Below are 26266 nucleotides of genomic sequence, written 5' to 3' on the forward strand. Positions count from 1 at the left end.
GTCACCCCATCAGTCATCGTCACCTGTCACCCCATCAGTCATCGTCACCTGTCACCCCATCAGTCATCGTCACCTGTCACCCCATCAGTCATCGTCACCTGTCACCCCATCAGTCATCGTCACCTGTCACCCCATCAGTCATCGTCACCTGTCACCCCATCAGTCATCGTCACCTGTCACCCCATCAGTCATCGTCACCTGTCACCCCATCAGTCATCGTCACCTGTCACCCCATCAGTCATCGTCACCTGTCACCCCATCAGTCATCGTCACCTGTCACCCCATCAGTCATCGTCACCTGTCACCCCATCAGTCATCGTCACCTGTCACCCCATCAGTCATCGTCACCTGTCACCCCATCAGTCATCGTCACCTGTCACCCCATCAGTCATCGTCACCTGTCACCCCATCAGTCATCGTCACCTGTCACCCCATCAGTCATCGTCACCTGTCACCCCATCAGTCATCGTCACCTGTCACCCCATCAGTCATCGTCACCTGTCACCCCATCAGTCATCGTCACCTGTCACCCCATCAGTCATCGTCACCTGTCACCCCATCAGTCATCGTCACCTGTCACCCCATCAGTCATCGTCACCTGTCACCCCATCAGTCATCGTCACCTGTCACCCCATCAGTCATCGTCACCTGTCACCCCATCAGTCATCGTCACCTGTCACCCCATCAGTCATCGTCACCTGTTTGCCATATACATGCAATCACTTACTGACCGCCTAACGACTATATGCGTCGGCCATTAAAAGCTAAATACTGGGGTTATGGCAGCAGATAGCCCCCATAACCCCGGTATTTTTTGAAACGGCGGGCGGTCGGCTTTCAGATAAGGGTGGTCCCAGTGGCGGATTCGCTGCGGAATTACCCTTACGGTGCAGGGGAAGAGGTGCCCCCCCCCCCCTCCTGCCGCGTCCCAGACGTTTTCCCAGCTTACCAGACCCGCCGGCAGCAGGGAAAACTATCCGGTCCCGGATCCTCAGAGACAGGAAGTCGAGTGAGGGCAAGATGGCCCTCACTTGCCTCTATGGTCTTGGAGGACCGGAGCTACGTCAAAAGACGCTGCCTAGCAACCAGTTTAAAGGGCTGCTTTTTTTCTTTTTTAGTGTAGTTGTGAGGTCTTTTTGACCCCAGATCTCACAATAAAGAGGACCTGTCATGCCTATTTCTATTACAAGGGATGTTTACATTCCTTGTAATAGGAATAAAAATGATCAAAACATTGTTTTTTTTTTTTTTTTTAAACTGTGTAAAAATAAAAAAATAATCGGAAAAAAAAAAAAAAATCAAAGCGCCCTGTCCCCGTTAGCTCGCGCGCAGAAGCAAACGCATACGCAAGTCCCGCCCACATATGTAAACGGTGTTCAAACCATACATGTGAGGTATCGCCGCGATCGTTAGAGCGAGAGCAATAATTTGAGCCCTAGACCTCCTCTGTAACTCTAAGCTAGTAACCTGCAGAAATTTTTAAAATGTTGCCTATGGGGATTTTTAAGTACCAATGTTTGGCGCCATTCTGTGAGCATGCGCAAATTTGAAGCATGACATGTTGGGTATCTAATTACTCGGCGTAACATTATCTTTCACATTATGGAAAAAAATTGGGCTAAATTTACTGTTTTCTTATTTTTTTAGTTCAAAAATTGAATTTTTTTCAAAAAAATCGCATTTGGAAGACTGCTGCGCAAATATGGTGTGATAAAAAATATTGCAACGATCTCCATTTTATTCTCTAGGGTCTCTGCTAAAAAAAAAAAATATATGTTTGGGGTTCCAAGTAGTTTTCTAGCAAAATAAAATGATTTTAGCTTGTAAACACCAAGTGTCAAAAATAGGCCCAGTCTTAAAGTGGATAAATGGACAACTTTGTTTAAAGCGCTACTTGGATGTTAGGCCTATGTATGTGGCCAGGCTGTGAAAAAGTGTTACACATGTGGTATCGCCATACTCGGGAGGAATAGCAGAATGTATTTTGGGGTGCAATTTTTGCTATGTACATGCTATGTGTTAGAAATATTGCATAAATGGACAGCTTTGTGTAAAAAAAATGTGTTTTCATTTTCTTTCCACATTTTCCAAAAACTTGTGGAAAAAAATGACATATTCAAAAGACTCATTATGCCTCAAAAATTATACGTTGGGCTGTTTGCTTTCCAAAATGGGGTCATTTTATGGGAGTTTCCATTGTCCTGGTGCTCCAGGGCCTTCAAAAGTGCGATAGGTTGTCAGGAAATTATATGTGTAATTTGTGCTCCTAGAATGCCGGACGCTGCTACTTGGATGTTAGGCCTCTGTATGTGGCCAGGCTGTGAAAAAGTCTCACATATGTGGTATCGCCATACTCAGGAGGAGTAGTAGAATGTGTTTTGGGGTGTAGTTGCAAGTATACATGTGCTGTGTGAGAGAAATAACCTGTTAATACGGCAATTTGTAAAAATAAAAAAAAATCTTCATTTTGCAAAGCATTGTGGGAAAAAAATACAACTTCAAAAAACTCACCATGCCCCTTATTAAATACCTTGGAATGTCTACTTTCCAAAAAGGGGTCATTTGGGGGGTATTTGTACTTTCCTGACTTTTTAGTGTCTCAAGAAATGAGATAGGCCTTCAGTACATCAGGTGTGATCAATTTTCAATGATTCGCACCATAACTTGTGGACTCTAACTTTCACAAAGACCAAATAATATACACTTATTTGGGTTTTTTTTACCAAAGATAAGTAGCAGTATAAATTTTGGCCAAAATTTGTGAAGAAAAATGACTAATTTGCAAAATTTTATGACAGAAACAAAGAAAAATTTAGTTTTTTTCACAATATTTTCAGTCTTTTTTTATTTATAGCACAAAAAATAAACCCAGTATTGATCAAATACCATCAAAAGAAAGCTCTATTTGTGTGAAAAAAAAGACACAATTTTTGTATGGGTACAGTGTTGCATGACTGAGTAATTCTCAGTCAAATTGTGAGAGCGCTTAAAGCTGAAAATCGGTCTGGGCAGGAAGGGGGTGAAAGTGCACTGTAGGCAAGTGGTTAAAAGTGGCACCAGAATTTCACAGCCGTACCTTCCTAAACAAGGGTAGTGCCTATCTTAACGCTGTCTTTCTAGCCTGTTATTACTACAGTACAGGAATTTATAGTCCTGATGTCCGAGAAATGCATTGGTTTAGTGAAATGAATGTGTTTGTATCTGCAGGTCAGGTTTGCCTTGCTCATATAATTTCAATAATTTTGTTCCAAAGCCTAAAATGTTTTTTGTTTTTTTATGATTAGAGACGGACTCGGACCACCTCTGAGTCCTCTACCCACTCAATTGGATCAACCAGAAGGAGTTCTATAGGTATTCAGCCTTCACCCCCTCCTCCAGCCATTCCTGAAACCGAGAGATCCGAGCCCAAGAAAGAACCCAAGGTCAATCACCAATCACAAGGGGTAAGTGCTTTCCTGGAGTCTTTGCCAGACTCCTTGGTAGGTATTTAAGTGGAACTCTGAAATTTCCATAGCTACTTTAGGGTATTGGATGACCAGCACAATGCTAATTGTGCATCCTGCTAATAGCTCAAACCTCAGAGTAGGAAGGTGCTTTAGGGCTTTATTTTTACCATCGAAATTAATGGTTAAAAGCCCTTAAAAACAAGCTTTATTATATATTTGGAAGAAAATAAGAGAAAATGAACTTTTCAAATATAGTAAAATGGCACAGGCTGATCTAAAGTACAGCTTCACACTGTAGTACGTAGCTTTATGTACTGCAGCTTTTTTTGCCTTATTTAATTATTCACCTACTCTGTACCTGTTTGTTAGAAACCCATGGCCTTTTTTTTTAGGTAGGGCTGTCTCAGAAACAAAGCCCCATTAAATGGATTGGCGTCATTCTCAAAAAAGTGGCTCAACGCAAAATGAACATCCACTTGAAATCAGCAGAGGGGCACTGTCAATTGCAGCACAGGGGATGCTGGGTGGAAACTTGCAGCATTTTAATTATATTCAGGTTTAGTTGCCACATTCTAAGCCTGTAGTTCTCACACTTGTTTCTTTCTGAACCATTTTGTAGGGCAGTAGAAGTTGGTTTCCCTTGAAAATTGGCTGGCTGATGGGAAAAGGAAAGAACGAAGCCCACTTGCCTGATGACAGGAATAAGTCTGTAAGAAATCTTGACTGTTAGTGGTCTCTGTGCAGCTATGTGCACTTTATAGTAGCTTTGACCTTCTGTGCTTGTCTGTAATCCCATCCCTTCATTTCTTGTCTTAATGCCACTAAATTCCCAACTATACGGTAATCCTTTAATAACTAGAAGACACCTAATCGGGGGGGGGGGGGGGTGCAATCCATTGTGCAGTAATTTTTGGCAGTCACTGAAAACATCTGATTTGCGGCACTCCTGCTGTAATCATAAAAAATATTACCTTCTCCATTTCAGGTTGTCTTTTCCTTGCTGGGGTATCCAGAGGTGTTAGTCTAGTAATTTTCCCTTTCTCAAAACTTGAAACCACACTGGCCAGTGGCCACTTGGTTCGTGAGCATCTGTGAAGTTTGCTGATTGGTTAGAACTGGGTGACGCAATTAACTTCTGGCATTTTGTATTTTTTCATGTTAGTGCCTTGATGGGGCTGTGAATTATTTTGCGGTTTTATGCAAGTTGCCCCTTCTTTAAATAACCAAAGTACATGAAATTCTACATTTCTTTTATCTGTTTTGAGAAAGCTAGTAAAGAATGAGCATTTGTAAGAATCTGAATATGCAGACCTAAGTTGTTTTAATAATGCAGCCTTACTCCTAGACACAATTGTCACCTCATTGTCAAGCTGTAAGGCTCCCATCTTAGACTGACCTTCTCAACCTAGGGCTGATCACTTACCTTCTTCAATCAGGGCTGCTGAAGGTTAAAACTATCAATTGTTAATCTATTTTTTCTCTTTCGTTCATTGGACATAGCTCCTGATCATCTTAACCATTGGGTTATACTGCCCCCTACAGGAGTAGGACACTAGGCAGAAAAAAAAGTCTAGCTATGCCCATGGGCAGTCCCAGGGGGTATACTCCCACTCTCTGCTATAGGTACTTTCTGGTTTCTTTCTAGGTTTTTTTCTGCCTAGTCAGGACTAAGGACCTAGTTCCTTGCTGGGATCTCTGGTCCTATCAAATTTCTCCTTTTTAGATAGAATTTTTTTTCCTGTTTTTTTTCCTGTGGGATCTACAATCAACTACTGCACTGGGCGACAGGCTGGATAATCTAAATCCAGTGGTCACTCCAGTCTGGCCAGGGAGCGCGCACAGACCTCAACTCCGCGCTAGGTTAGCCGTGACATGGCCTCTACCAGACGGATAAACGCTTCGCGAGTGCATACAACAGGGTCTCGGCTCGAGTCAGAGTGTTCCTCCTGGCCGACAGACCCCCCCCCCCCATTTCAATGGAGAGGTGGCTCTGTCTGGAGCGGTGCCCGTCTGGTTCCTGATATGGTAATTTAACTGTCCCCCCTCTCCTTCCCGTTAGGCACCCCCCTCATCGGTATGGTGGTCCTTGTGGGCCATATCACCCCCCTCCCCCCCGAATGCGTCTCCCCTAGTTGCTAGGCTCTGTTTCAGCAGTTGTCCTTCGGTGTATTTTTTGGCTCAAATGCTGGTCTGCAGACCAGACTTCTAAGAAGGCCTTGATTGAACTTCCTTTTCAAGGAGATTGTCTGTCTGTCTGGAGCTACCCTGGATGACATCATGAAGGGTGTCTCGGGGGGCCCAAAGGGTACCTTTCTTCCACAGGCTACGAAGGGCAAGGACCCTCGTCGTAGACGTGGGCCATCCTTCTTGGCTCATAAGAAGTTTTTTGCCCCTCGGTCTACTGACAAGGGATCAAAGCCGTTTAGGGCCTCCTCTGGTGGATCCAAGCGAACTTGGTCTGGCACGTCTAGAGCGGGCCTATCCAGACCCGCGGACAAGGTCTCTGTTTTGCCGCGGGAGAGGAGCATTATCAGTTTGTGGCATTACCCTTTGGTTTTGCCTCTGCTCCTTGGGTCTTAACAAAAGTGTTAGCCCTGCTGCTACCATTGTTACGCTGATGGGGGATCACCGTACTGGGCTACTTGGAGCACCTCCTGCGAGCGGAGTCTCCTACTGCTCTGGTGGAAAACCTTGAAATCACCAAATGAACTCTGAGGGAGTTCGCCTGGATTCAGAATTTTCAGAAGTCTGCTCTGGTTCCGTCCACAAAGCTGGACTCTATCTGGGTCTGACTCTGGAATCGGCCTTTAGGCAGAGTGCCCTTTCCTCTGGACAAACTCCAGAAATTGCAGGCTGCAATTTTTCTCCTGCTCTCCAGCAGATAGTCATCCCTCCAGACTTGCATGCGGTTGCTGGGCCTAATGGTGTCTGCCTTATCAAGGACTCTTTGTTCCCCTGACTCAGCCGGATCTGATTGGCCAGAGACTGCGGAGTCTTGTCCCACCCTTGGTGTCTACTTTCAAGGAGCATTCTTCACGAGCGCTCAGTGCCTCCTGCGCCTTCTGCCATGAGGCGTCAGCGACGCAGGTTTGCAAGGCGGCCACCTGGTCATCGGTGAACATTTTTACAAAGTTCTATAAAGTGGATGTGTTGGCATCTGCGGATGCTTCCTTTGGCCGCAAAGTTTTGCAAGCTGCTGTTTAGAGGACCTGGTCCTCTTTGAGGGTGTATTGTTGTTTTCAGATGGGCCCCAGTTGTTTTGGTTGAGCTCCTGTTTACCTGGTTGGCTATAGTTTTAGCTTTGGGAATTTTTCGCTGTTCCCATCCCTCATGTTTAACACTGCTTTGGGACGTCCCAGTGGTGAAGAAGATCAGGAGCGGTCAGTCAATGTACAAAAGAGAAAATGGGATTTTAGACTTATCGTAAAATCCATTTCTCTGATGTTCATTGACGAACACAGCACCCACCCCTCTGTGGAGTTGTAATTCTTCTGACACAGCTTGTAACAAAACTAAGTACCAGTAGCAGAGGAAGGGAGTATACCCCCTGGGACTGCCCATAGGTGTAGATAGACTTTTTTTTCTGCCTAGTGTCCGACTCCTGTAGGGGGCAGTATAACACAATGGGTAAGATCAAAAGCTGTGTGAACATCAGAGAAATGGATTTAATTGGAAATCTATTTTTTCGTTCATGAAATCCTGACCGCATTATAATTTGAAAATGTAGGTGAGAAATAGCTTGTTCTGTATGGTAACCTTACCTCATCTGTTCCCTGTGCAGAGCTGAGTTTTACCTGGCATGGGAATCCACAGCTGTTGCATGCATCTGTCTAAATGTTTAGAAAAATATGAATAAATGTGAATTTATAAAAAGGCTTTCATATACAGAATGCTATCATTACAGGTATAACCCCTTTTCTACTAAGGTACGTTTATAAAAGTCCTGGTATTCAAGAAGGTAAAGCAAGCTGAGGGACGCTGTTGCAGCCAAGAGCTTGGTATGGATTTTTGGAGCCGGTGATTGGATGTCCGATAAGTGATCATTTAGCTCTAGATCCTCCAATCACTTGCATGGGGCTCTGAAGGTGCAGCTTTCCCTGGCTTCCATCACTTGTGGTGGTTCCTGAGCTCTAATGGCCCTCTTCCGTGTATTACATTACTTCCAGATTCAGAGCTGTCATTCTCTGGCAATTGTAGCTGGGGTAACAGTTAATCAAGCATTAACTGTGCTTGATTACCTGCTGTGGAGGGCAGGGAGGAGATGTTGGGGGTTTAATGGACTCCTGATGTCTATAAAGAGAACCTGTCACTTACTCATGCAATCATATAGTGGGCTTGTTAGCCCCTTGTGATAAAGTTAAATGAAGAAAAAAGTGTTAAACTCAAATTCTAATAAAATTAAAAAAGTTGGGAAAAAAAAAGTAAAAGTTCTCCTGTACGTATATACCCCAGTGCAAAGGTAGAGCATTTATGTATACACAAATTGCACCACACGTGAGGTATCGCCATGAAGTAAGAGCAATAATTCTAGGGCCGTAATTCATGGTTATCTTTAAAGTGGAAAAAATTGCCTATGGAGAATTTTGGCTACCAGAGTTTTTTGCGGTTTTACAAATTTCTCAGCCTCATCCAATTACATTAGGAAGTCTGGCAAGGCAGTCTGCATTCTCGGTATTACAAAATAGATGCTAAATTCAACAGCTAAAGTGAGATGGACTCATAGTAGCTTTACCGCCTTCTATTTTTTTTTTTTCACTCCAGTGTTGATATGTCATTACTGTTGTTCTTGGCTCTATACTTGTCCTCTGTCTCACACATCCTGCTGCTACTGGTGTGTTCTCACTCCAGCTCTTGCATCTTCCATTGTATGAGATATATTAAATATTCTGATCAGCATAATATAGGTTTTAAAGTAAAATTTAGGCATGTGTTTTTTTTTTTTGGTTTTTTTTTGCAGTTACGTTGGTCCACCTTGTATAACTTCTGTGTCCAGTTCCAAGCAGCTGCCCTGCTGCATAGTGAACATGGGGACGCTCGTACCGCACAGGCGTCATTCAGAAATTAGTTTTTAATTCAGTGAATGAAGAAGCCTCTTAAGATTGGACGAGATGGAGAGCTGGGGAGATGACATCAGAATCTCCACCTCATTCATTCAGAGAAACTTTGCTTTCTTTGGAAAAATGCATTTCTCTGTATTCTATGAATGCTGTCGATGCTGAGCCAAGTGGCTACCTTACTGTCTAATGAATATTAGGAGTCACTCTGTCAGTCCATGACCCGGAAGCTATAGAGTGATCACTGAAGTAGCAGTGGCCACAGTGGTTTCTCTCTTCCACAGAGTTCAGCCAGGCAAGACACACAAATACATACTTTGGTCACAACCAGACCTATGTAACTATGCAAAAAAAAAACTGTACCTACTCTTCAGCTTCAGTAGCTTTGCAAGTTGCACAGTAAACTAATTTTTTTAATCTCTATTGCAGATTGTTTGGGACGAGAATAAACAGCGCTGGGTGAACCTGGATGAGCCTGAGGGAGAGGAGGTGAGTGGACATCGATTTTCTGTTTTTTCATGTTTGAGGATCCAGGTCTGAGTATTTCTATGGAGCTTCTGAGATATTAACAGGGTGATAAAACAAGAGCAAAGATTATTCTGTGCTAGTAAAGCTTTTTTTTTTTTTTTTTTTCCCTCATCTTGCTGTATTAGAGGGTTATTTGGGTCTTTTTTGTATTTATAATGCTATAGCAATGTATATTACAGTAAAATGTTCACTATTTTCCTATGTATGCGAAATTAAAAAGAAAAAAAATTGTCTGATAGGGTTTAAACACCTTGCCTGGCCTATAGCAGAATGACGGCTGCATTGTGGCTTTGCCATCTTGACTGGATGTCATTTGATGTACTATGCATGGGATCCTTACCATGTGAACAGCTGTTTCCAATCACAGCCGATCACATGTTAACAAATGCTGATTATTTTTTTTCTGCCTAGTCAGGAGTAATCTGGGGTCCCGGCATTTTTTTTTTTTTTCCTTTTTAAAAAAAAAATGTATTTTTTCACCATAGGATTTCACCTGGTGACTTTTCCAGTGCCCTGGCTGTGCTTTTCCAGTGCTTTGTGCCTGGAAAATTTTGAACGACCATGGTGTCCAAAAAGCGTTTTTGTGCAAAAAATTCGTCATCAGGTACGGAAAGTGACGCCAGCGACGATTCAGATGTCACTTTCTGGCACATAGCTTGTGGAATTTGGGAAGTATATCAAATGATTCTTCAGAATTTCCAACGGAGCTATATGCCATAAAGAGACATCAGAATAGTCGCTTTCGTCCCTTTACGTACCTGATGACGAAGTTTCCCACTAATCGCTATCGCTCAGTTCTTCAAGTAACTGTTTCACTGTCGCTGTTTTCCAGTTCATCTAAAAGCGCTTTTGCGCAAAGAACGCTTTTTGGACGCCATGGTCGTTCTCTATTTTCCAGGCACAAAGAACTGGAAAAGCACAGGCAGGGAACTGGAAACTTCACCAGGTGAAATCCTGTGGTGAAATGGCATGATACAGTGTAATCCGTTAGGATCACAGCTTTGCATCATGTCATTTAGTGCATTTACACTTTTGAATTTGCCGCCGGTTCCACCCCCCTGCGCCTCAACGCTCGCAGGGAAGGGAACCGGAAGGCAGGTGCCGCCATCTGCCGAGCACACAGTGGGAGGACGGCAGGGGAAGGTGAGTTTTTTTTTTTTTTTTTTTTTAAATGTAAAACCGATTTCTATGCAAAACAATGTACCGCTTTTAGCACAGAAATCCTGACCTAATCGGACCGCCAGGGAGGTTAAGGGCCAGATTTCTGCTTTGGCAATTTTCTTCCAAAGACCGTTGGCAATGATTTCCTTGATTCACACCTTTGTGCAGGGAGTTTGTCATTTGGCTCCTCACACACGCACAGATTGTTGGCCGTAAATTGCCGCCCAACGTCCGATCTGCCGATTGTAGGCTTGTTAGTATGATGCTTCCGACAATCAACTGCGAATTTTCGGCCGAAAAAAATCTGGTGTGCATGCTATAAAATTTTTGTTGGCCAACAAAGAATGGCCGATTGTTCCTCAGTCAGTACAGATTTCGGCAGACAAAATTCAGATGAGCAAGGCTGGGCATGCTCAGAGAAGGAAAAACACACGGAAAGTCAACCATCACATGACATCACTTCTGAAGTTGGTTTTTGTTGGCCAACAAAAGTCCAGTGCAAGTCTAGAGCACATTTCAACCAACAAACACTGGACAAAAGACGGCCGATCGGTTGGCCAACAATCTGTGCGTGTGTACGGGGCTTTAGTGCCTCTGTGGGATCTTAACCTGGTACTGTTTTCCAAAGACCGCCTTTTGAGAATATTCGTGAAATTCATTTACTTGTCACAGAAAGTGGCTTTCTTGGTGGCTATCACTTCTGCATGCAGGGTCTTAGAGCTGGCTGCCTTGTCCTGTCGGTCGCCTTATCTGGTGGTTCACAGGGACAAAGTGGTGCTTCGTCCTTGTCAGTGATTTCGGGGTTCCACTTTAATGAGGACATTGTGTTGCCTTCGTTATGTCCTAAGCCAAAACATCCGAAAGAGGTTACTTTGCATTATTTGGATGTGCTTCGGGCCATTAGGGTGTACTTGATGGCGACTGAGCCTATTCGGAAAGCGGATTCCTTGTTTATTCTTATGGATGGTCCTCGTAAGGGGCAGGCTGCATCTGCTTCGGCCATTTCCAAATGGATCAGGCAGACGTGGTGCAGGCCTATTCAATTAAGGGTCAGGTTCCTCCTTTCCCTTTTAGGGTGCATTCCACAAGGGCACTTAGTGCCTACTGGGCCTTCCGTCATCAAGCGTCAGTAGTCCAGGTTTGCAAGATGGCCACTTGGGCATCTGTGTTCACGTTCACCAAGTACTACAAGGTGAATATTTTTGCATCTGCAGATGCTGCTTTTGGCCGCAAGGTTTTGTAGGCCTCTGTGGCAGAGACTTCTGCCGTTCGAGGGGGTTTGTTTCTGGTAGGTGAGCTCCAGTTGTTCCTGGTTGAGCTCCTGGTTTACCTGGTTGGTTTAGCCTGTTGAGTTGTTTACTACTGTGTTTGTTTCCCACCTCTCAAGCTGATACTGCTTTGGGACGTCCCATCTGTCAAATGAAGATATGACGCTGTGTCCGTCAATGAATGAAATGAGAAAATGAAAGACAAAACTGTTTTTTTTGTCTTAGCGTAAAATCCTTTTCTCTGATGTTCATTGATGGACACAGCACCCACTCCTCTGTGGAGTTGGGTTATGTATTCTTCTGACACTACTTGTTACAAAACTGAGATCCTAGAGCAGGAAGTGGGAGTTTACCACCTGGGACTACCCCATGGGCGTAGTTAAGCTTTAACGTTTGTTAACCCTTTTTTCCTCCTAGTGTCCTACTCATAAAAGGTCTCACAGGGGGGAAGAGTACCTTTCTTCCGCAGGCTACTAAAGGCAAGGCACCTCGTCATCCTTCTCGGCTCATAAGAAGCTTTTTCCTCCCTCAGGGTCGACTGCCAAGGGTTCGAAGCCTTTCAGGGCCTCCTCTGGAGGATCCAAATGAACCTGGTCTTTCAAGCTGAGACCTGGCTTCTCCAGACCCGCGGACAAGGTTCCTTCAGCATGAAGGTGCGCCCTCACCCGTATTGGGGGTGGGGGGGACGTCTTACCTGGTTTTTGGACCCGTGGACTTCCCTGGTGCAAGACAAGTAGGGTCCACTAAGTCATACGGTCCGGCTACAAGATTTGCTCTTGTCCCCCGGCAAGGTTCTTTCCTTCCAACTTGTGCCTGTCCCTGGACTGCTTACAGGGGCTGTTTGGGGCAGTTCAAGGGGTGATTGTCCCAGTTCTGACATCGGAAACGTTTTCAGGGTTTACTCAATCCTTTTTACAGTTCCCAGGAAGGAAGGCAAAGTGCGTCCATCCTGGACCTCAAGACGCTGAACTGCTTTGTGCGGGTGCAGAAGTTCAGAATGGAGTCCATTCGCACAGTTGTGGCATCCCTGCGTCATGGGGATTTCCTTGCCTCTATCGACATCAAGGATGCTTACCTTCACATTCCAATATGTCAGTCACCAGAGTTTTCTTCGCTTTGCTGTGGGGAGATTAGTATTATCAGTTTGTGGCGTTACCCTTTGGCCACTCCTCTGCTCCTGGGGTCTTCACAAAAGGGTTAGTCCCGGTGCTAGCTTTGATATGCCAACGGCGGATCGTGATACTGGGCTACTTGGACGATCTCCTTCTGCGAGCCGAGTCTCCTTCCTCTGGACAAACTCACGAAATTGCAGGCTGCAATTCGTTTCCCCTGTTTTCCAGCAGATGGTCATCCCTCCAGACCTGCATATACGGGTGCGGGCCTGATGGTGTTCCGTTTGCACAGTTCCATACGAGGCCCCTGCAAAGGCAGATTCCAGACTACCGATCAATGTCTTGAAACGCTGAGCAATCAGACTGTGCCTAGAACATTGGATTGATCGTCTTCAGGGATGTCCAGTGCACATTCAATTGGACAACGCCATGGCCGTGGCTTATGTCAATCACCGGGGGGGCACAAGAAGTGTCCTGGTGGCTCTGGAGGTAGCTGGCATTTTAAGGTGGGCAGAACGGGTCGTTCCAGCCCTCTCCACCGTACACATTCCGGGGTGGAAAACTGTCAGGCCGATTATCTGTCGGCAGGCGTTTGACCAAGGGGAGTGATTCCTTCATCCTGAGGTGGTTCAGCAGTTGTCTCCGGTGGGACATTCCAGAGGTGGATCTGTTGGCGTCCAGGCTCAATAGAAAGGTGCAGAGGTTTGTGGCTCGGATCACGGGATCCTCTGGCAGACGCCATAGACACGCTGGGAGGTCAGTATCATCTGATTTAATAAAAATAAAGATACAATATCAGCACAAAACTCCTAATACCAGCAGCCAGCAATAAAGGGTACACCAGTCCTCACATAAAAAGTCAAAAGTATATTGCAGCCCTTAGTGAAATTTTAAGTAAAAAAGTCCATCAGTCTCAGGATCAAAGTATATGTCAAATAGAAACACCTGCAATAAAGAATCCGTCTGATGTTAATCAAGCATATAGTCCTCAGATGTAGAGTCCGTATATGCAGAGAGATGAAAGGAAAAAGATCATGGTGCAGTACATCACAATTGGTGAAAAACACACTTATAGGGAGGGTTCCCCCAGTGCAGGGTTAATGCAGTATGATCTGTACACACTTCCTCCACCCCTCGTGCATTCCACACTCACCAAAGCTAAAACAATCACTTGCTTGTAACAATACAGGTTTAGTGGGATGATTCGCATGCACTTGGAGGATACAGCAAGCCAGCACCACAGGGTCTTCTCTCAATCTCTGAGGTCAATCATCAATGCAAAGTAAAATGGAAACGAAATGTATTCATTAGTAAAAGCACAAAGTACGGTAATAGCCACTCACATTGAAGAATACTCTGCTACTCCCAGCTAGCGGTTCAGTCACAGTTCATCAGTGGGCTGCTTTGCCCGACATGTTTCCGGCTACAGCCATTTTTCCAAGGGCCTCCTGTCAAGGCACATTCTACTCGGGCGCTCAGTGCCTCCTGAGCCTTCTGTCATCAGACATCGGTGATGCAGGTTTGCAAGGCAGCTACTTTGTCGTTGGTGCACACTTTCACAAAGTTTTATAAAGTGGATGTGTTGGCATCTGCAGATACTTCTTTTGGCCGCAAGGTTTTGCAGGCTGCTGTTGAGAGGACCTGATCCTCTTCGAGGGTGTATATTTTTCAGGTGGGCTCCAGTTGTTTTGGTTGAGCACCCGTTGCCTGGTTGGCTACTGTTTAGCCTTGGAAATTTTTTTTTTTTTTTTTTTGCCGTTCCCACCCTTCATTTTTAACACTGCTTGGGGATGTCCCAACGGTTATGAAGATCTAAAGCTGTGTCGAGAAAATTGCATTTTTGACTTACCGTAAAATCAATTTCTCTGATGTTCATTGACGGATGCAGCACCCACCCCTCTGTGGAGTTGTAATTCTTCTAACACTGCTTGTAACTAAACTGAGTGCCTATAGCAGAGTGAGGGAGTATACCCCCTGGGACTTCCCATAGGCCTAGCCAGACTTTCTGCCTAGTGTCCTATTCCTGTAGGGGGAAGTATAACCCAACGGTTCTAAAGATCTGAAGATGTGTTCGTCAATGAACGTCAGAGAAATAGATTTTATGTTAAAAATCTATTTATTTGCAAAATTGTAACAGAAACGAAGAGAGAGGTTTTGTGGTGGTTTTTTTGAAAAAACATGTTACATGTTCCAAAGGACCTGTTCACATCATCCTGCATCCACTTAAATGAAACTCATAAAAATAACAAGCCATATAACCACTGTTATTATATAGATTACTTTTTTGTGCTTTTTATCTTTCTTCTGTTTTTTCAAAGTCATGTGCTGAGCAGATCCATTAGCCATATGGACGAAATCCTTTTTTTTTTTTTTTTTGTTTTATGTATCGGTATTATATGCTATTTAGTATATAGGTTTGAGAATTATATAACATAATTGTGCTATTTAAATTTTGGATTTACTAATTATTAAGGCTCAAAATTGTTTTGTCTTTGAATTGTTGCTTTAAATAAAGAAAAAAACTAAAATGTAGTTTTTCATAGCACTAGTATTGTACTGATGGATATCACAAAACTCAGTGCAGAATTTTTAATTAGTTGAACCGCCTTTGTCTATTGCAGTAAAGTAGATGCATGGGTTAAACATATCCTTCTATTTTGTAAGTTTTTTTTTTTTTTTTTTTTTTTTTTACATGGGCATGAAAATCTATGGCACTGCACATAAGTCTATGTACATAATAGCAATATGTTCTATTTCTAGAACAAGCCACTGCCTCCACCTCCATCAGTTATGCCGAAAAGACCGCAGTCTAGCTCCTCTGGACCAGGCGGACCCGGAGCTCCCCCAAATCCTTCAGTCAATATGTTCTCCATCAGAGCAGGTAACAGTATCCTCTTGTCTTAACAGGGTCTTTGCAAACATTTGGTTGATTTTTTTTTTTTTTTTTTTTTTTTAATCCCCTAAATGTAGGCTTCTGAAAGTACAAAAAAATTAAATAAAAGATGTCCTCCTGTGTACAATAAAGCTGTAATGAACCAGAACTATAGATGTGGTGGTTGCATTCGTTTTTTAAGGCCTTTTCCCTTGCACTTGATCTGTCCAGTAACACACTTTTTTTTTTTTTTTTTTTTTTTTAAATTGGACTACACTATTGATGGAGGAGCAACAGAAACACCTTTGAACAGCAGCATTGTCAGTCGGAGGGATTGGAGTGTTAGACGTATTAAGATTCACAAATAAATTTAAGCCAAACTCCAGCTAACACTTTTTAAGCAGTTACAGCAACAGTTTAGCTCCTTTTGGGTTAAGTTTTACTGAAATAAATGCTGATAATTGTAGGCACCTGTCAGTTTTAAATGGTTTGTCTCAACCCTTAAACTGCTACATCTTCAAAACAGCTTGTTCTATTGAAAAACAGATTAAGACCGCTTTCACACTTGTGCATGCAACTTGTCGTGCAAATTGGGACTGCAAAGTCATATGACAAGTCGTACTCCATGATTTCCAATGAGTACCATTCATCTGTGCAACTTCAAGTCGCAACGACTTCAAAGTAGTCCCTGCACTACTTTGGTCTGACTTTCATGCGTTTTGAGGTCCAAAGACCTCAAGATTACACATGTATTGTTTCAAGTCCAGTGTAAATCGCAGCAAGAAATTGCGGCAAAATTGCGCGACTTTAAGGTCGCACAAGTGTGAAGGGGGGCGTTACTGGCATGATCACTAGGTGAAAATAAAAGCCTAAAAAAGATAACGCAGCCATCTTATATAAGAATTGGTAAGCTGCAATATAATATAGGTTTGCTTTTGAGTTTAATACTGCTTTAAGTTTTTTCTAAAAGCATCACAGTGGGGCGCTGGGGATATTTAATGAGTAGGCCTTACCCTAACACACTTATAAATTGGACCTCTTTCAGTGTATATCCAGTTTGCCACTTAGTTCATAGTACACATGTGAATTTTATAAACAAAGCTGGTTTTGTGTGACATGACAAATGGAATGGTGATTTCTTTGGTAAAACCGATTCTTGATTCCTGAATGTTTTTTTTTTTTTTTTTTTTTTTTATACAGGAGGTGCCAGAGGCCGCTATGTGGATGTGTTAAACCCTGGTGGCAACAAACCAGCAAGTACTGTGCCACCACCAGCTGATCTTTTTGCTCCGCTAGCACCAATGCCCATCCCATCAAACCTCTTTGTTCCTAACTCAGGTGAACAGCGGTTCCCTTATGGTACTGAATTATAGGCTCTTTCTGTTCTTAAAGCTGAACCCTGGGCTTGAAACTTGCTTGAATTTTGGTGTGCATTGTGTATTCTTTCCAGCTCTGTGCAGTAATCCAGCGTGAAGCTTTGCCTCTGTGCAGGAGCGTCCTGTAATAAAGACCGCTCACTGCTGCTCTTGTTCCTTGTGCAAGATGAATGTTCTTGTCTCTGCCCCCTCCTGTAGTTTACACAGTGGGTGGAGTCTATCTGGCCCCTCCCACAGCTCTACTCACTATTGGCACTGCTACTTTTGCAAGGTAATATATGGGTTTGCGTACAGTGAACTTAGTGGATTTAAATGATTTTGGCTATTGAGAAATATATTTAAATGAGTGTACCTGGAGCTTTAAAAATAGAATATAGTATATTTCAGTTATACAATAATGACATTCTTATGTGATTTTCACATTTGTACACATTTTTCTTTCTGGTTGTAGGCTGTAAAAAAGACAGCATGTTAAGTATATTTTTGGAACAGTTGCTGAAATTTCTGTATAAAACAATGAAAACTCACACCAAAGAAAAGAGAAACCATAAAGCTCAATCACATTTTAATCTTGAAGCACCTTAAACAATAAAATCGTTATTTCATGCATGTCTAAAAGGACAAACAAAAACAATGCCAGACAATCAGCTGCACTTTGAACTGGATATGTCTGTAAATTGAACCTACTAATGGAGTTGAAACATCAAGTATCACCTCTATCTCAATCCCAGTGCTACAAAACCTTGGTTTGACCTTTTTTGTTTCTTTAACAGTTCCAGAAGAGGGTCAACCCAGTCTTGGCTCAGATGCAGAAACGATACAACCTCCAGACCAGCCAGGCCATGATAATCCCACCCAGACACAGGTGAGTTTGACTGGCATTATTAATGTGCGATTCCAGCTAAAATGATGTTCGTTAGTTTTAAGTTTATCCGAGAAATGTTGGGAGATGTTAAAATCTGTTAGAAAGTGAAGATAAATCTTCCCATTGTGGTGACTGATCTCATTGGCACAGAAATTGAATGGAAATCTCTCTAAAGGTGACAATGCAACAAAAACCTCATTTAGGCTTTAAGCCTTCCACATTCTGTGGAAAAAAATAAATAAAAAATTCTTGTCCATTGAGGAACATGGGTATTTAAAACAGTTGGGTTATATTCCCACCTACACAAGGCTAGGACACTGGCAAAACGGAACATTTTTAGCAAGTTCCCATATAACTGCTGCTGTACCCAGCAGGTCCCAGTTTTACACTGGTATTCTAGAAGATTGAACACCCTTTCTCTTTCGTTCATTGACAGACACAGCTCCTGATTCTTCTTAACCATTGGGTTATACTGCCCCCTACAGGAGTAGGACACTGGGCAGAAAAAAGCTTGACTACGCCTATGGGAAGTCCCAGGGGGTATATAGGCATTCAGTTTTTCTGCCTAGTCAGGAGGAGTAAGGACCAACTTCCTTGCTGGGATCTCTGGTCCTGGCAATTTTCTTCATTTTAAATAATCCTCTTATTTTGTTCCTGTGAGAACTACAATCAAGTGTCGGACTGGGAGACAAACTGGATATTATAGATCCTTAGGGTTCCCCCAGTCCCGCCAGTGAACTTGTGCAGACCGCAGCTCCGCGTTAGTTTTGCCACGGCATAGCCCCACTGGACGGGGGCTGGCCTGCAAGTTGAACATCTCGTGAGGATGTATACAAATTGGCTTCGGCCTGAGTCACAGCATTTCTTCCAGGCCGACAGCACCCACAATTATGATGGAGCGGTGTCCTGTCCGGAGCAGTGCCCACCCTGTTCCTGGTAAGTAGCTGTCCTCCCACTACCCCTGGAGGGTTTCGGGTGGATGTGGGCCCCTCCCTAGGATGGTCGGACCCCCTTCCTCCCAGTCAGCATTCCCCCTTGTCTTGGTGGTCTATTGCAGGCCTTTACCCCCCCCCCCCCATCTGCCCGCACCTCCCCCTCCAGGGTAGGGTGGACATTCCTTTTTTAGTTCGGCCTGGGGTGTTGTACTGGCTATAGGGATGGGAGGGTAGTGCGCTGCCTGCGACTGAACGATTGTTCCTCAAGAGGGGGATGAGCCTGGTGGGGCCGCCTGCCAAGGCCCCCCTTCCTGTTGGGATCATTTTTTGGGCTGCTGGGGCACCTGGGAGCTGCGTTGTGCCGTGCGGGGCTGCAGTTTTCTTGTAGCTTCTCATGCTACAGATTGGCGGCCATGTTTGTGTAGCCTCGGCGGCCATTTTCTTGTGGTTTCCTATTGAAAATGGTGGTGGCCATGTTTTTGGAGCCGGATGGGCGGTGATTCGGCGGTGGGAGCCTTTCCTTGGCCTCTAGTGCTGATCCCTGGACATTCCTCTTCCTGATCGCTGCATGGTGTGCAGTTAGTCCGGTGCTGTGAGTACCTGACCGGTGGTGGCAAGTCTTTGTGGGGTTTTCTCTCCCTCTCTGTGCTGGGCCTTGTGGTGTCACAGCGTGGTGGGGTGTCCCTTACAGTGTTCTACACCTTTTTTTGTGTGGGTTCACTTCTCCTCTGGTGGAGTACCTGGAGCATATTTCACCACCTGATCCCCTCTTAGAGGCTGTCAGTCCCTCCGGTCCCAACAACTGACTGCACTGACTGGTCCTAGAGTCCTTGGTGTCCAAGGTAGATTGGGTCCTGTGCAGACAGGCTAGCAAAAAGCGCCCCCCGCCTTCACCTGTTTCCTCTGTCTCATCAGATCCAGAATCTGATTCAGCCGCCGCAAATGCGTGTTACCCTTCATGGTCTGCGTCCACGCACCCCACATGCTCAGAGGATGATTCCTCTGCTCCTCTAGCCGCACATGAAAAGACGCTAATGGATGCACTGGTTGTATCCTTGTGGGAAACCTTAAAGATGGAGGGATGCAACTAACGCAGCATCGGAGGCATTGCACCCACAGGCCCTCAAAAGCGGCGAAGGCGTTCCCTCTTCCCGCCTATTGTCACAAAACAGTGGGGGTGCCTGAAACGCACTTTTGCAATTCCTAAGCGTTTTGCAATGCGGTACTCCTATGAGGATTCCCTCCTTTAAAAAATGGATGGTTCCTTCTGTAGTGGACTCCCCGGTTTCCAGGTTAAATAAAGCCACCGTAATCCTGGTTGAAGAGTCCCCGGTCTTCAAAGATCGGCTGATCGGTCGGAAGCCTTGGCCCACCATATGTTCACTGTGGCTGGTTCGGCAATTAGACCGGTATTTACTTTTGCCCTGGTGTCGCAAACTATGACCAAGTGGGCAAAACTTCTACGCAGGGACCTAGAGGGGGAACGGCTCCCCCCTGCCTTTGCGGCGCTGGCGAATCTATGGTCCAAGGGCTACAGTTTGTCTGTGATGCCTCTTTTAAATCTGCTCCCTTGATTTCTAGGGTGTCTGTCTCAGCGATGGTCCTGCGGCGTATTATCTGACTGAAATGCTGGTCTGCAGACTAGGTTTCTAAGCAGGCCTTATCCGATTGTCCATTTGTGGGGGTCGCCTGTTTGGAGCTTCCTTGGATGACATCATCAAAAGGTTCACAGGGGGAAAGAGTTCTCTTCTTACCCATGGAAGCCCGAGGAAGGAGTCCTGTTGCAGACGGGGGGGGGCCTTTCTTTTCGGCTCACAAGCAGCTTTTTCGTCCCTCTGGGTCTCAAGACAAGGGCTCTAAGCCTTTTAGGGCCTAGTGCCTCTGCCAGGGGTTCTAAGAGGTCTTGGTCTGGCAAGCCCTTAGCGAGTTCTGCCAGAACTGCGGACAAGACTTCCTCAGCATGAAGGGACGCCCTCACCCTTATCTGGGTTGGGGGGGGGGTGCCTTCGCTGGTTTCCGGACTTGTGGACTGACCTCCCTGATCCACAGCAAGTGGGTACACAAAGTCATTCGCTCCGGGTACAAGATCGAGTTTTGATCTTATCCTCTGGAAAGGTTCTTCCCTTCCAACCTGCACTTGTCCCCGGGTCGCTTAGGGGATCTCTATGGTGCAGTGAAATACTTGGTACTTCAAAGGGTGTATGATCCGGTTCCGACATTAGAACATTTTTAAGGTTTTTACTCAAACCTGTTTACAGTTCCCAGGAATGAAGGCAAGGTGCGTCCCATTCTGGACCTGAAGGCGCTAAACCGCTTTGTGCAGGTACTGAAGTTCCAAATGGAATCCATTTGCACGGTAGTGGCGTCCCAAGTCAGGGGGGTTTCCCCGCCTCCATCGACATCAAGGACGCCCACTTTCGCATCCCAATAAGTGCTGCCCACCAGCGCTTCATCTGCTTCGCTGCGCGTGAGGAGCATTATCAGTTTGTGTCTTTACCCTTTGGTCTCGCCTCCGCTCCTCGGTATTCACAAAAGTATTGGCCCCGGTGCTAGCATTGCTATGTCATCTGGACGATCTGCTTTTGCGAGCAGAGTCTTCGACTGCTCTGTTGGAAAACTTGGAGATTTCTCTGCGAACTCTGAAGGAGTTCGGTTGGATTCTGAATCTTCATAAGTCTTCTCTGGTTCTGTCCACAAGTTTGGACTATCTGGGTCTGACTCTGGACTCAGAGTGTTTCTTTCCCAGGAAAAACTTCAGAAATTGCAGGAGGCAATTCAGCTTCTGCTGTCCAGCAGACGGTCATCTTTTCAGATGTGCATGTGGGTGCTGGGCCTGATGGTGTCTACCTTCGAGGCAGTTCCACACGAGATCTCTGCAGAAGGAGATTCTGGTGAAATGGAACAAGGATCTCTAGACAATCTGATCATGTGGAGCCAGAGTATGAGGGGGTCCCTGGTTTGGTGGCTTTGTTCTCCGATACTTCGTCAGGGAAAATAATTTCTTCCCCCTGTACTGGACGGTCGTCACCACGGAAGCCAGCCTGTCCGGGTGGGGGGGTGTCCTCGGCCCAGATTGTGCTCAGGGGGTCTGAATGCTGGAGGATTCCAGGCTACCGATCAATGTACTGGAGCTCCAAGCGATCAGACTTTGTCCGGATCATTGGACAAGGCGTCTCCAGGGGTGTCCGGTACAGATTCAATCAGACAATGCCATGGCCATTGCCTATGTCAATCACCAAGGGGGCACAAGAAGTGTCCTAGCGGCTTGGAAAGTAGCCGGCATTCTAAGGTGGCAGAACAAATTGTTCTAGCTCTCTTCTGTACACATTCCAGGGGTGGAAAATTGGCAGGCGGATTACCTGTCGACAGGCGTAAGACCAGGGGGAATATTCACTTCATCCAGAAGTGTTTCATCAGTTGTGTCTCCGGTGGGGTACTCCCGAGGGGGATCTATTGACCTCTCATCGAGGGAAAGTGCAGACGTTTGTAGCACGTCCCAGGCCTAAACATCCTAAGGAAATTGCTTTGCATTCCCTGGATTTGGTTCGAGCAATAAGGGTGTACCTGGCAGCTAGGGAGTCTTTTAGAAATTCAGACTCATTATTTGTCCTCATGGATGGACCTCGCAAAGGGCTGGCTGCTTCTGCTATGACCATTTCCAGATAGATCAGACCGACTCTGGTTCAGGCTTATTCCGATAAGGGTCAGCTTCCTCCTTTCCCTGTCAAGGCACAGTCTACTTTGGCGCTTAGTGCCTCCTGGGCCTTCCATCATCAGGCGTCAGTGATGCAGATTTGCAAAGCGGCCACCTGGTCGTCTGCACACGTTCACAACGTTTTTTAAGGTGGATGTGTTGGCATCTGCAGATGCTTCCTTTAGCCGCAAGGCTTTGCAGGCTGCTGTTTAGTAGACTTAACCTCTTTGAGAGTGTGTTTTATATTTTTTTTCAGGTGACCTCCAGTTGTTGATAGTTGAGCTCCATGTTACCTGGTTGGCTATGTTTATTCCTGGGGAAGGTTTTTTCTTACCGTTCCCACCCCTCATGTTTGACACTGCTTTGGGATGTCCTATATAGTCCTGAAGATGAGGAGCTGTGTCCGTCAATGAACGAAAGGGAAAATGGGATTTTTAACTTTGGTAAAATCCATTTTTCTGATGTTCACTGACGAACACAGCACCCTCCCCTGTTTGGTGTTGGGTTTTTTTCTTCTGACACTGCTTGTAACAAAACTGAATACCTATAGCAGAGAGTGTGGGAGTATACCCCCTGGGACTGGTCCCATAGGCATAGTCAAGTTTTTGTCTGCCTAGTGTCCTACTCCTGTAGGGGGCAGTATAACCCATATAGTCATGAAGATGAGGTGCTGTCTGTCAATGAACATCAGAGAAATGGATTTTACGGTAAGTCAAAATCCCATTTTTTTATTTTTTTTTATTTTATTATTGTCAAAAGGAATGTAAACATCCCTTCTGACAGCAATAGCAATGACGTGCTCTTAATGGAGAGATGGGGGGGTTCTGTTAGGCTCTCAATCTCTCGCTTGGGCTCCAATGCAGCCTATCAGACACAGATCGATCTTATCAGCCAGTAAACTAAGAGCTGGAAGTGACAAAATAGATGTCCCTTCCAGATTCTGATGTCACACAGTGGGAGGAACAGCTTCAGTTCTTCTCACTGTGAGGCCAGAGTTGGATGCCACTAGCCGCATCATTCCTGGGCTTTCGGATCGCTCGGGAGAGCCCGTTACAGGCAGCGGCGGGAGGGGGTGGGACCCCCTTCAGCCACCTGTAAAAGTATTTCAGAGGCTGCCTAGACGTTCTAAGTACTTTTTACATGAACGAGTATTGCCAGCCCTAAAAATTTCATTGTTGTAGCCTTTACCATGATCCCGGGATACAGTACATTTGTGATGCATCTTTGGATGCGGCCCCCTTGGCTTGCAGGGTGATTCTTCGCCGCATGATTTGGTTGAAGTACTGGTCAGCCGACCAGGCTTCTAAAAAGGTGCTAACTGTTCTACCTTTTGTTCAGTGCCTCTATGGAGGAGATCATTAGGGGTCTTGCGCAATGTAAGAGTACATTACTTCTGCAGGTTGCTAGGGACAAGGTACCTCATAAACGCTGTCCTTTTTTTCTCGGCTCACAAGCGGCCCTTTCGTCCATCTGGATCGCAGGAAAAGGGTTCGAGATCCACCCGTAACTTCGCGGGAGGCTCCCAGAGACCCTGAAATGGTAAGTCAAAAGCGCACACAACTGGTTCCGCAGACAAGCCTTCCCCAGCCTGAAGGGGCACCCTCACCCGCATCTGGGGTGAGAGGACATCTTCAATTCTTTCTGGACCCATGGACCTTGCTCATTCAGGACAAATGGGCCCACGAGTTGATTCGGTTCGGCTACAAGATCAAGTTTCGGTCCTTGCCTCCGGCAAGGTTTTTTCCTTCCAACTTACGCCTGTCTCACGATCGCCTGCAGAGCCTCTATGGGGCAGTGCAGGACCTGTTAGCACAAGGAGTCATTGTGCCCGTTCCAGAGTCGGAACGTTTTAAAGGTTTTTTTTTTTCAAATCTGGTTACCGTTCCCAGGGAGGAAGGCAAGGTTCGCACGATCTTGGACCTCAAGGCAGGAAATTTTAGATGGAGTCCATCCGCACGGTAGGGGCTTTCCTTCATCAAAGGGATCTTTTGGATTCTAGCAATCTCAAGGAAGCTTACCTTCATATTTCAATATATGTTGGGCATCAGAGTTTTCTTCTTTTTTTGCTGTGGGCGAGGAGCACAATCAATTCATGGCGTTAACTTTTTGGTCCTGCTTCAGCACCTCAGGTGTTCACAAAGGTTTTGGCCCCGGTGTTGGCCTTGCTTCGGCAGAAGGGAGTCGCGGTACTTGGGGGCGTTTCCCCCCATTCGCTTTCTATGTCTCGCCTGTTGGAGATTCTGCAACTAGGTGTAGATCAACGTTTGGCTCTGGGCACCATCAAGGGCCAGATTTCCCTTTTGGCCATATTTTTCCAAAGGCCATTAGCGACAAAGTCCTCGGTTCACACTTTTGTGCAGGAAGTTCGCCATCTGGCTCCTCCGGTGCGATCCCTGGTACCTCCATGGGATCTCAGTTTAGTACTGGCGGTGCTTCAAAAAGCCTTCTTTTGAAAAACATTTGTGAACTTCCTTTACTCATTCTGATGCAGAATGTGGCCTATTACTTCTGTGCATCGGATGTTGAGTTGGTTGCGTTGTCCTGTCGGTCACTTTATATGGTGGTTCCCAGGGACAAAGTGGTGTTGCAACCTTTTCAGGCGTTCCTTCCCAAGGTTGTCTCAGGGTTTTATTTGAATGAAGACGTGTTACCGTCCTTATGTCCTAAGCCAAAACATCCTAAAGAAATTGCTTTACATTCCTTGGATGTGATCGGGGCGATTCGGGTGTACCTCGCGGTGGCTGAGTCGATTCGGAAATCCGATTTTTTTTTTTTTTTTTTTTTGTTCATAGGAATGGACGTCGTACGGGACAGGCTGCATCTGCTGCGACCATTTCCGGATGGATCAGGCAGACAGTGGTACAGGCCTATTCTATTAAGTGTCAGGTTACTCCTTTCCCTGTCAGCTCATTCTACGAGGGAGCTTAGTGCCTCCTTGACCTTACGTCATCAGGCATTAGTGGCATTCACAAAGTTTTATAAGGTGGACCCACTTGCATCTTCTGATGCTGCGTTTGGCAGCAAAGTTTTTGCAGTCTGCGGTTGCAGAGGCTCCCGCCTTCTGAGGGTGTATTTCTTCTGGTAGTGAGTTCCGGTTGTTTCTGGTTGAGCTCCTGGTTTACCTGGTTGGCTATGTTTAGCCTTTGTTGGGAATTATGTTTTTGGCTGTGTTTTTCCCACCCCTCATGTTGCTTTGGGACATCCCAAGGGTCTAAGAAGACATGGAGCTGTGTCCGTCAGAAAACTTGATTTTTGTCTTACCGTAAAATCTTTTTCTATGAGGTTCACTGATGGACACAGCACCCGCTCCTCTGTTGGGTTGAGTTATGTATTCTTCTGACACTGCTTGTTACAAACTGAGGTCCTATAGCAGGAAGTGATGGTATACCCCCCTAGGACTGCCTCAGGGGCATAGCCAAAATTGTTTCCGCCTAGTCCTACTCCTGAAGAAAGAGCAACATAAGCCCAAGGGTCTAAGAAGACATGGAGCTGTGTCCGTCAGTGAACCTCAGAGAAAAGGATTTTACGATAAAACAAAAATCCAGTTTTTTTTTTTTTTTTTGCTTTGCATGTGATGTGTAATTCTCTGCACGTGAATTAGTGAATGTATTGAAAATGAACTTTCCAAAGTAAACAGCCCATTTGCCTATAGGAAAATCAAGCCATATGCCTAAGTTGAATCCTAATTTTAATTTCATGACCCATTAGTGTTTTGAATAATGTTTATTTGACTTTTTTTTTTTTTTTCAGTTTTTAAGTGCGACCTCTGGATCTGATCTACCACCTTCAAACTCAGACGATTATCCTTCTGGAGAGGTATGCTCCATATTTTTCACTGTGGTTTCGAAATCATCTAACCACCTTCATGTAACCGAATGAGTCTTTAACACTCTGACTCAATAACAGACATGATGAGCAATCACTAGAGGAATAAGCAATGCATCCCTTATTATAT

At 45.2% G+C, this 26266-nt stretch overlaps 1 protein-coding gene across 5 annotated transcripts in view; it reads left to right on the forward strand.

The window, feature by feature from the left end:
* The window catches only part of SEC16A (SEC16 homolog A, endoplasmic reticulum export factor), a 440683-nt gene that overhangs the window by 75923 nt on the left and 338494 nt on the right, over nucleotides 1-26266 (forward strand). For 3 of the 5 annotated variants that reach the window (XM_082262805.1, XM_082262807.1, XM_082262806.1), the window contains exons 23-29: nucleotides 3285-3443; nucleotides 4066-4155; nucleotides 8930-8989; nucleotides 15330-15450; nucleotides 16642-16779; nucleotides 17591-17682; nucleotides 26062-26127. In XM_082262805.1, the coding sequence (XP_082118931.1) occupies nucleotides 3285-3443; nucleotides 4066-4155; nucleotides 8930-8989; nucleotides 15330-15450; nucleotides 16642-16779; nucleotides 17591-17682; nucleotides 26062-26127 (726 nt within the window). Of the gene's footprint in view, nucleotides 1-3284; nucleotides 3444-4065; nucleotides 4172-8929; nucleotides 8990-15329; nucleotides 15451-16641; nucleotides 16780-17590; nucleotides 17683-26061; nucleotides 26128-26266 lie in introns of those variants that run through there. The other 2 variants (XM_082262808.1, XM_082262809.1) reach the window with 2 other exon arrangements.

This window comes from Pelophylax lessonae (assembly GCF_965119305.1).
Source record: "Pelophylax lessonae genome assembly, chromosome: 7".
NCBI classification, from domain to species: Eukaryota; Metazoa; Chordata; class Amphibia; order Anura; family Ranidae; genus Pelophylax; species Pelophylax lessonae.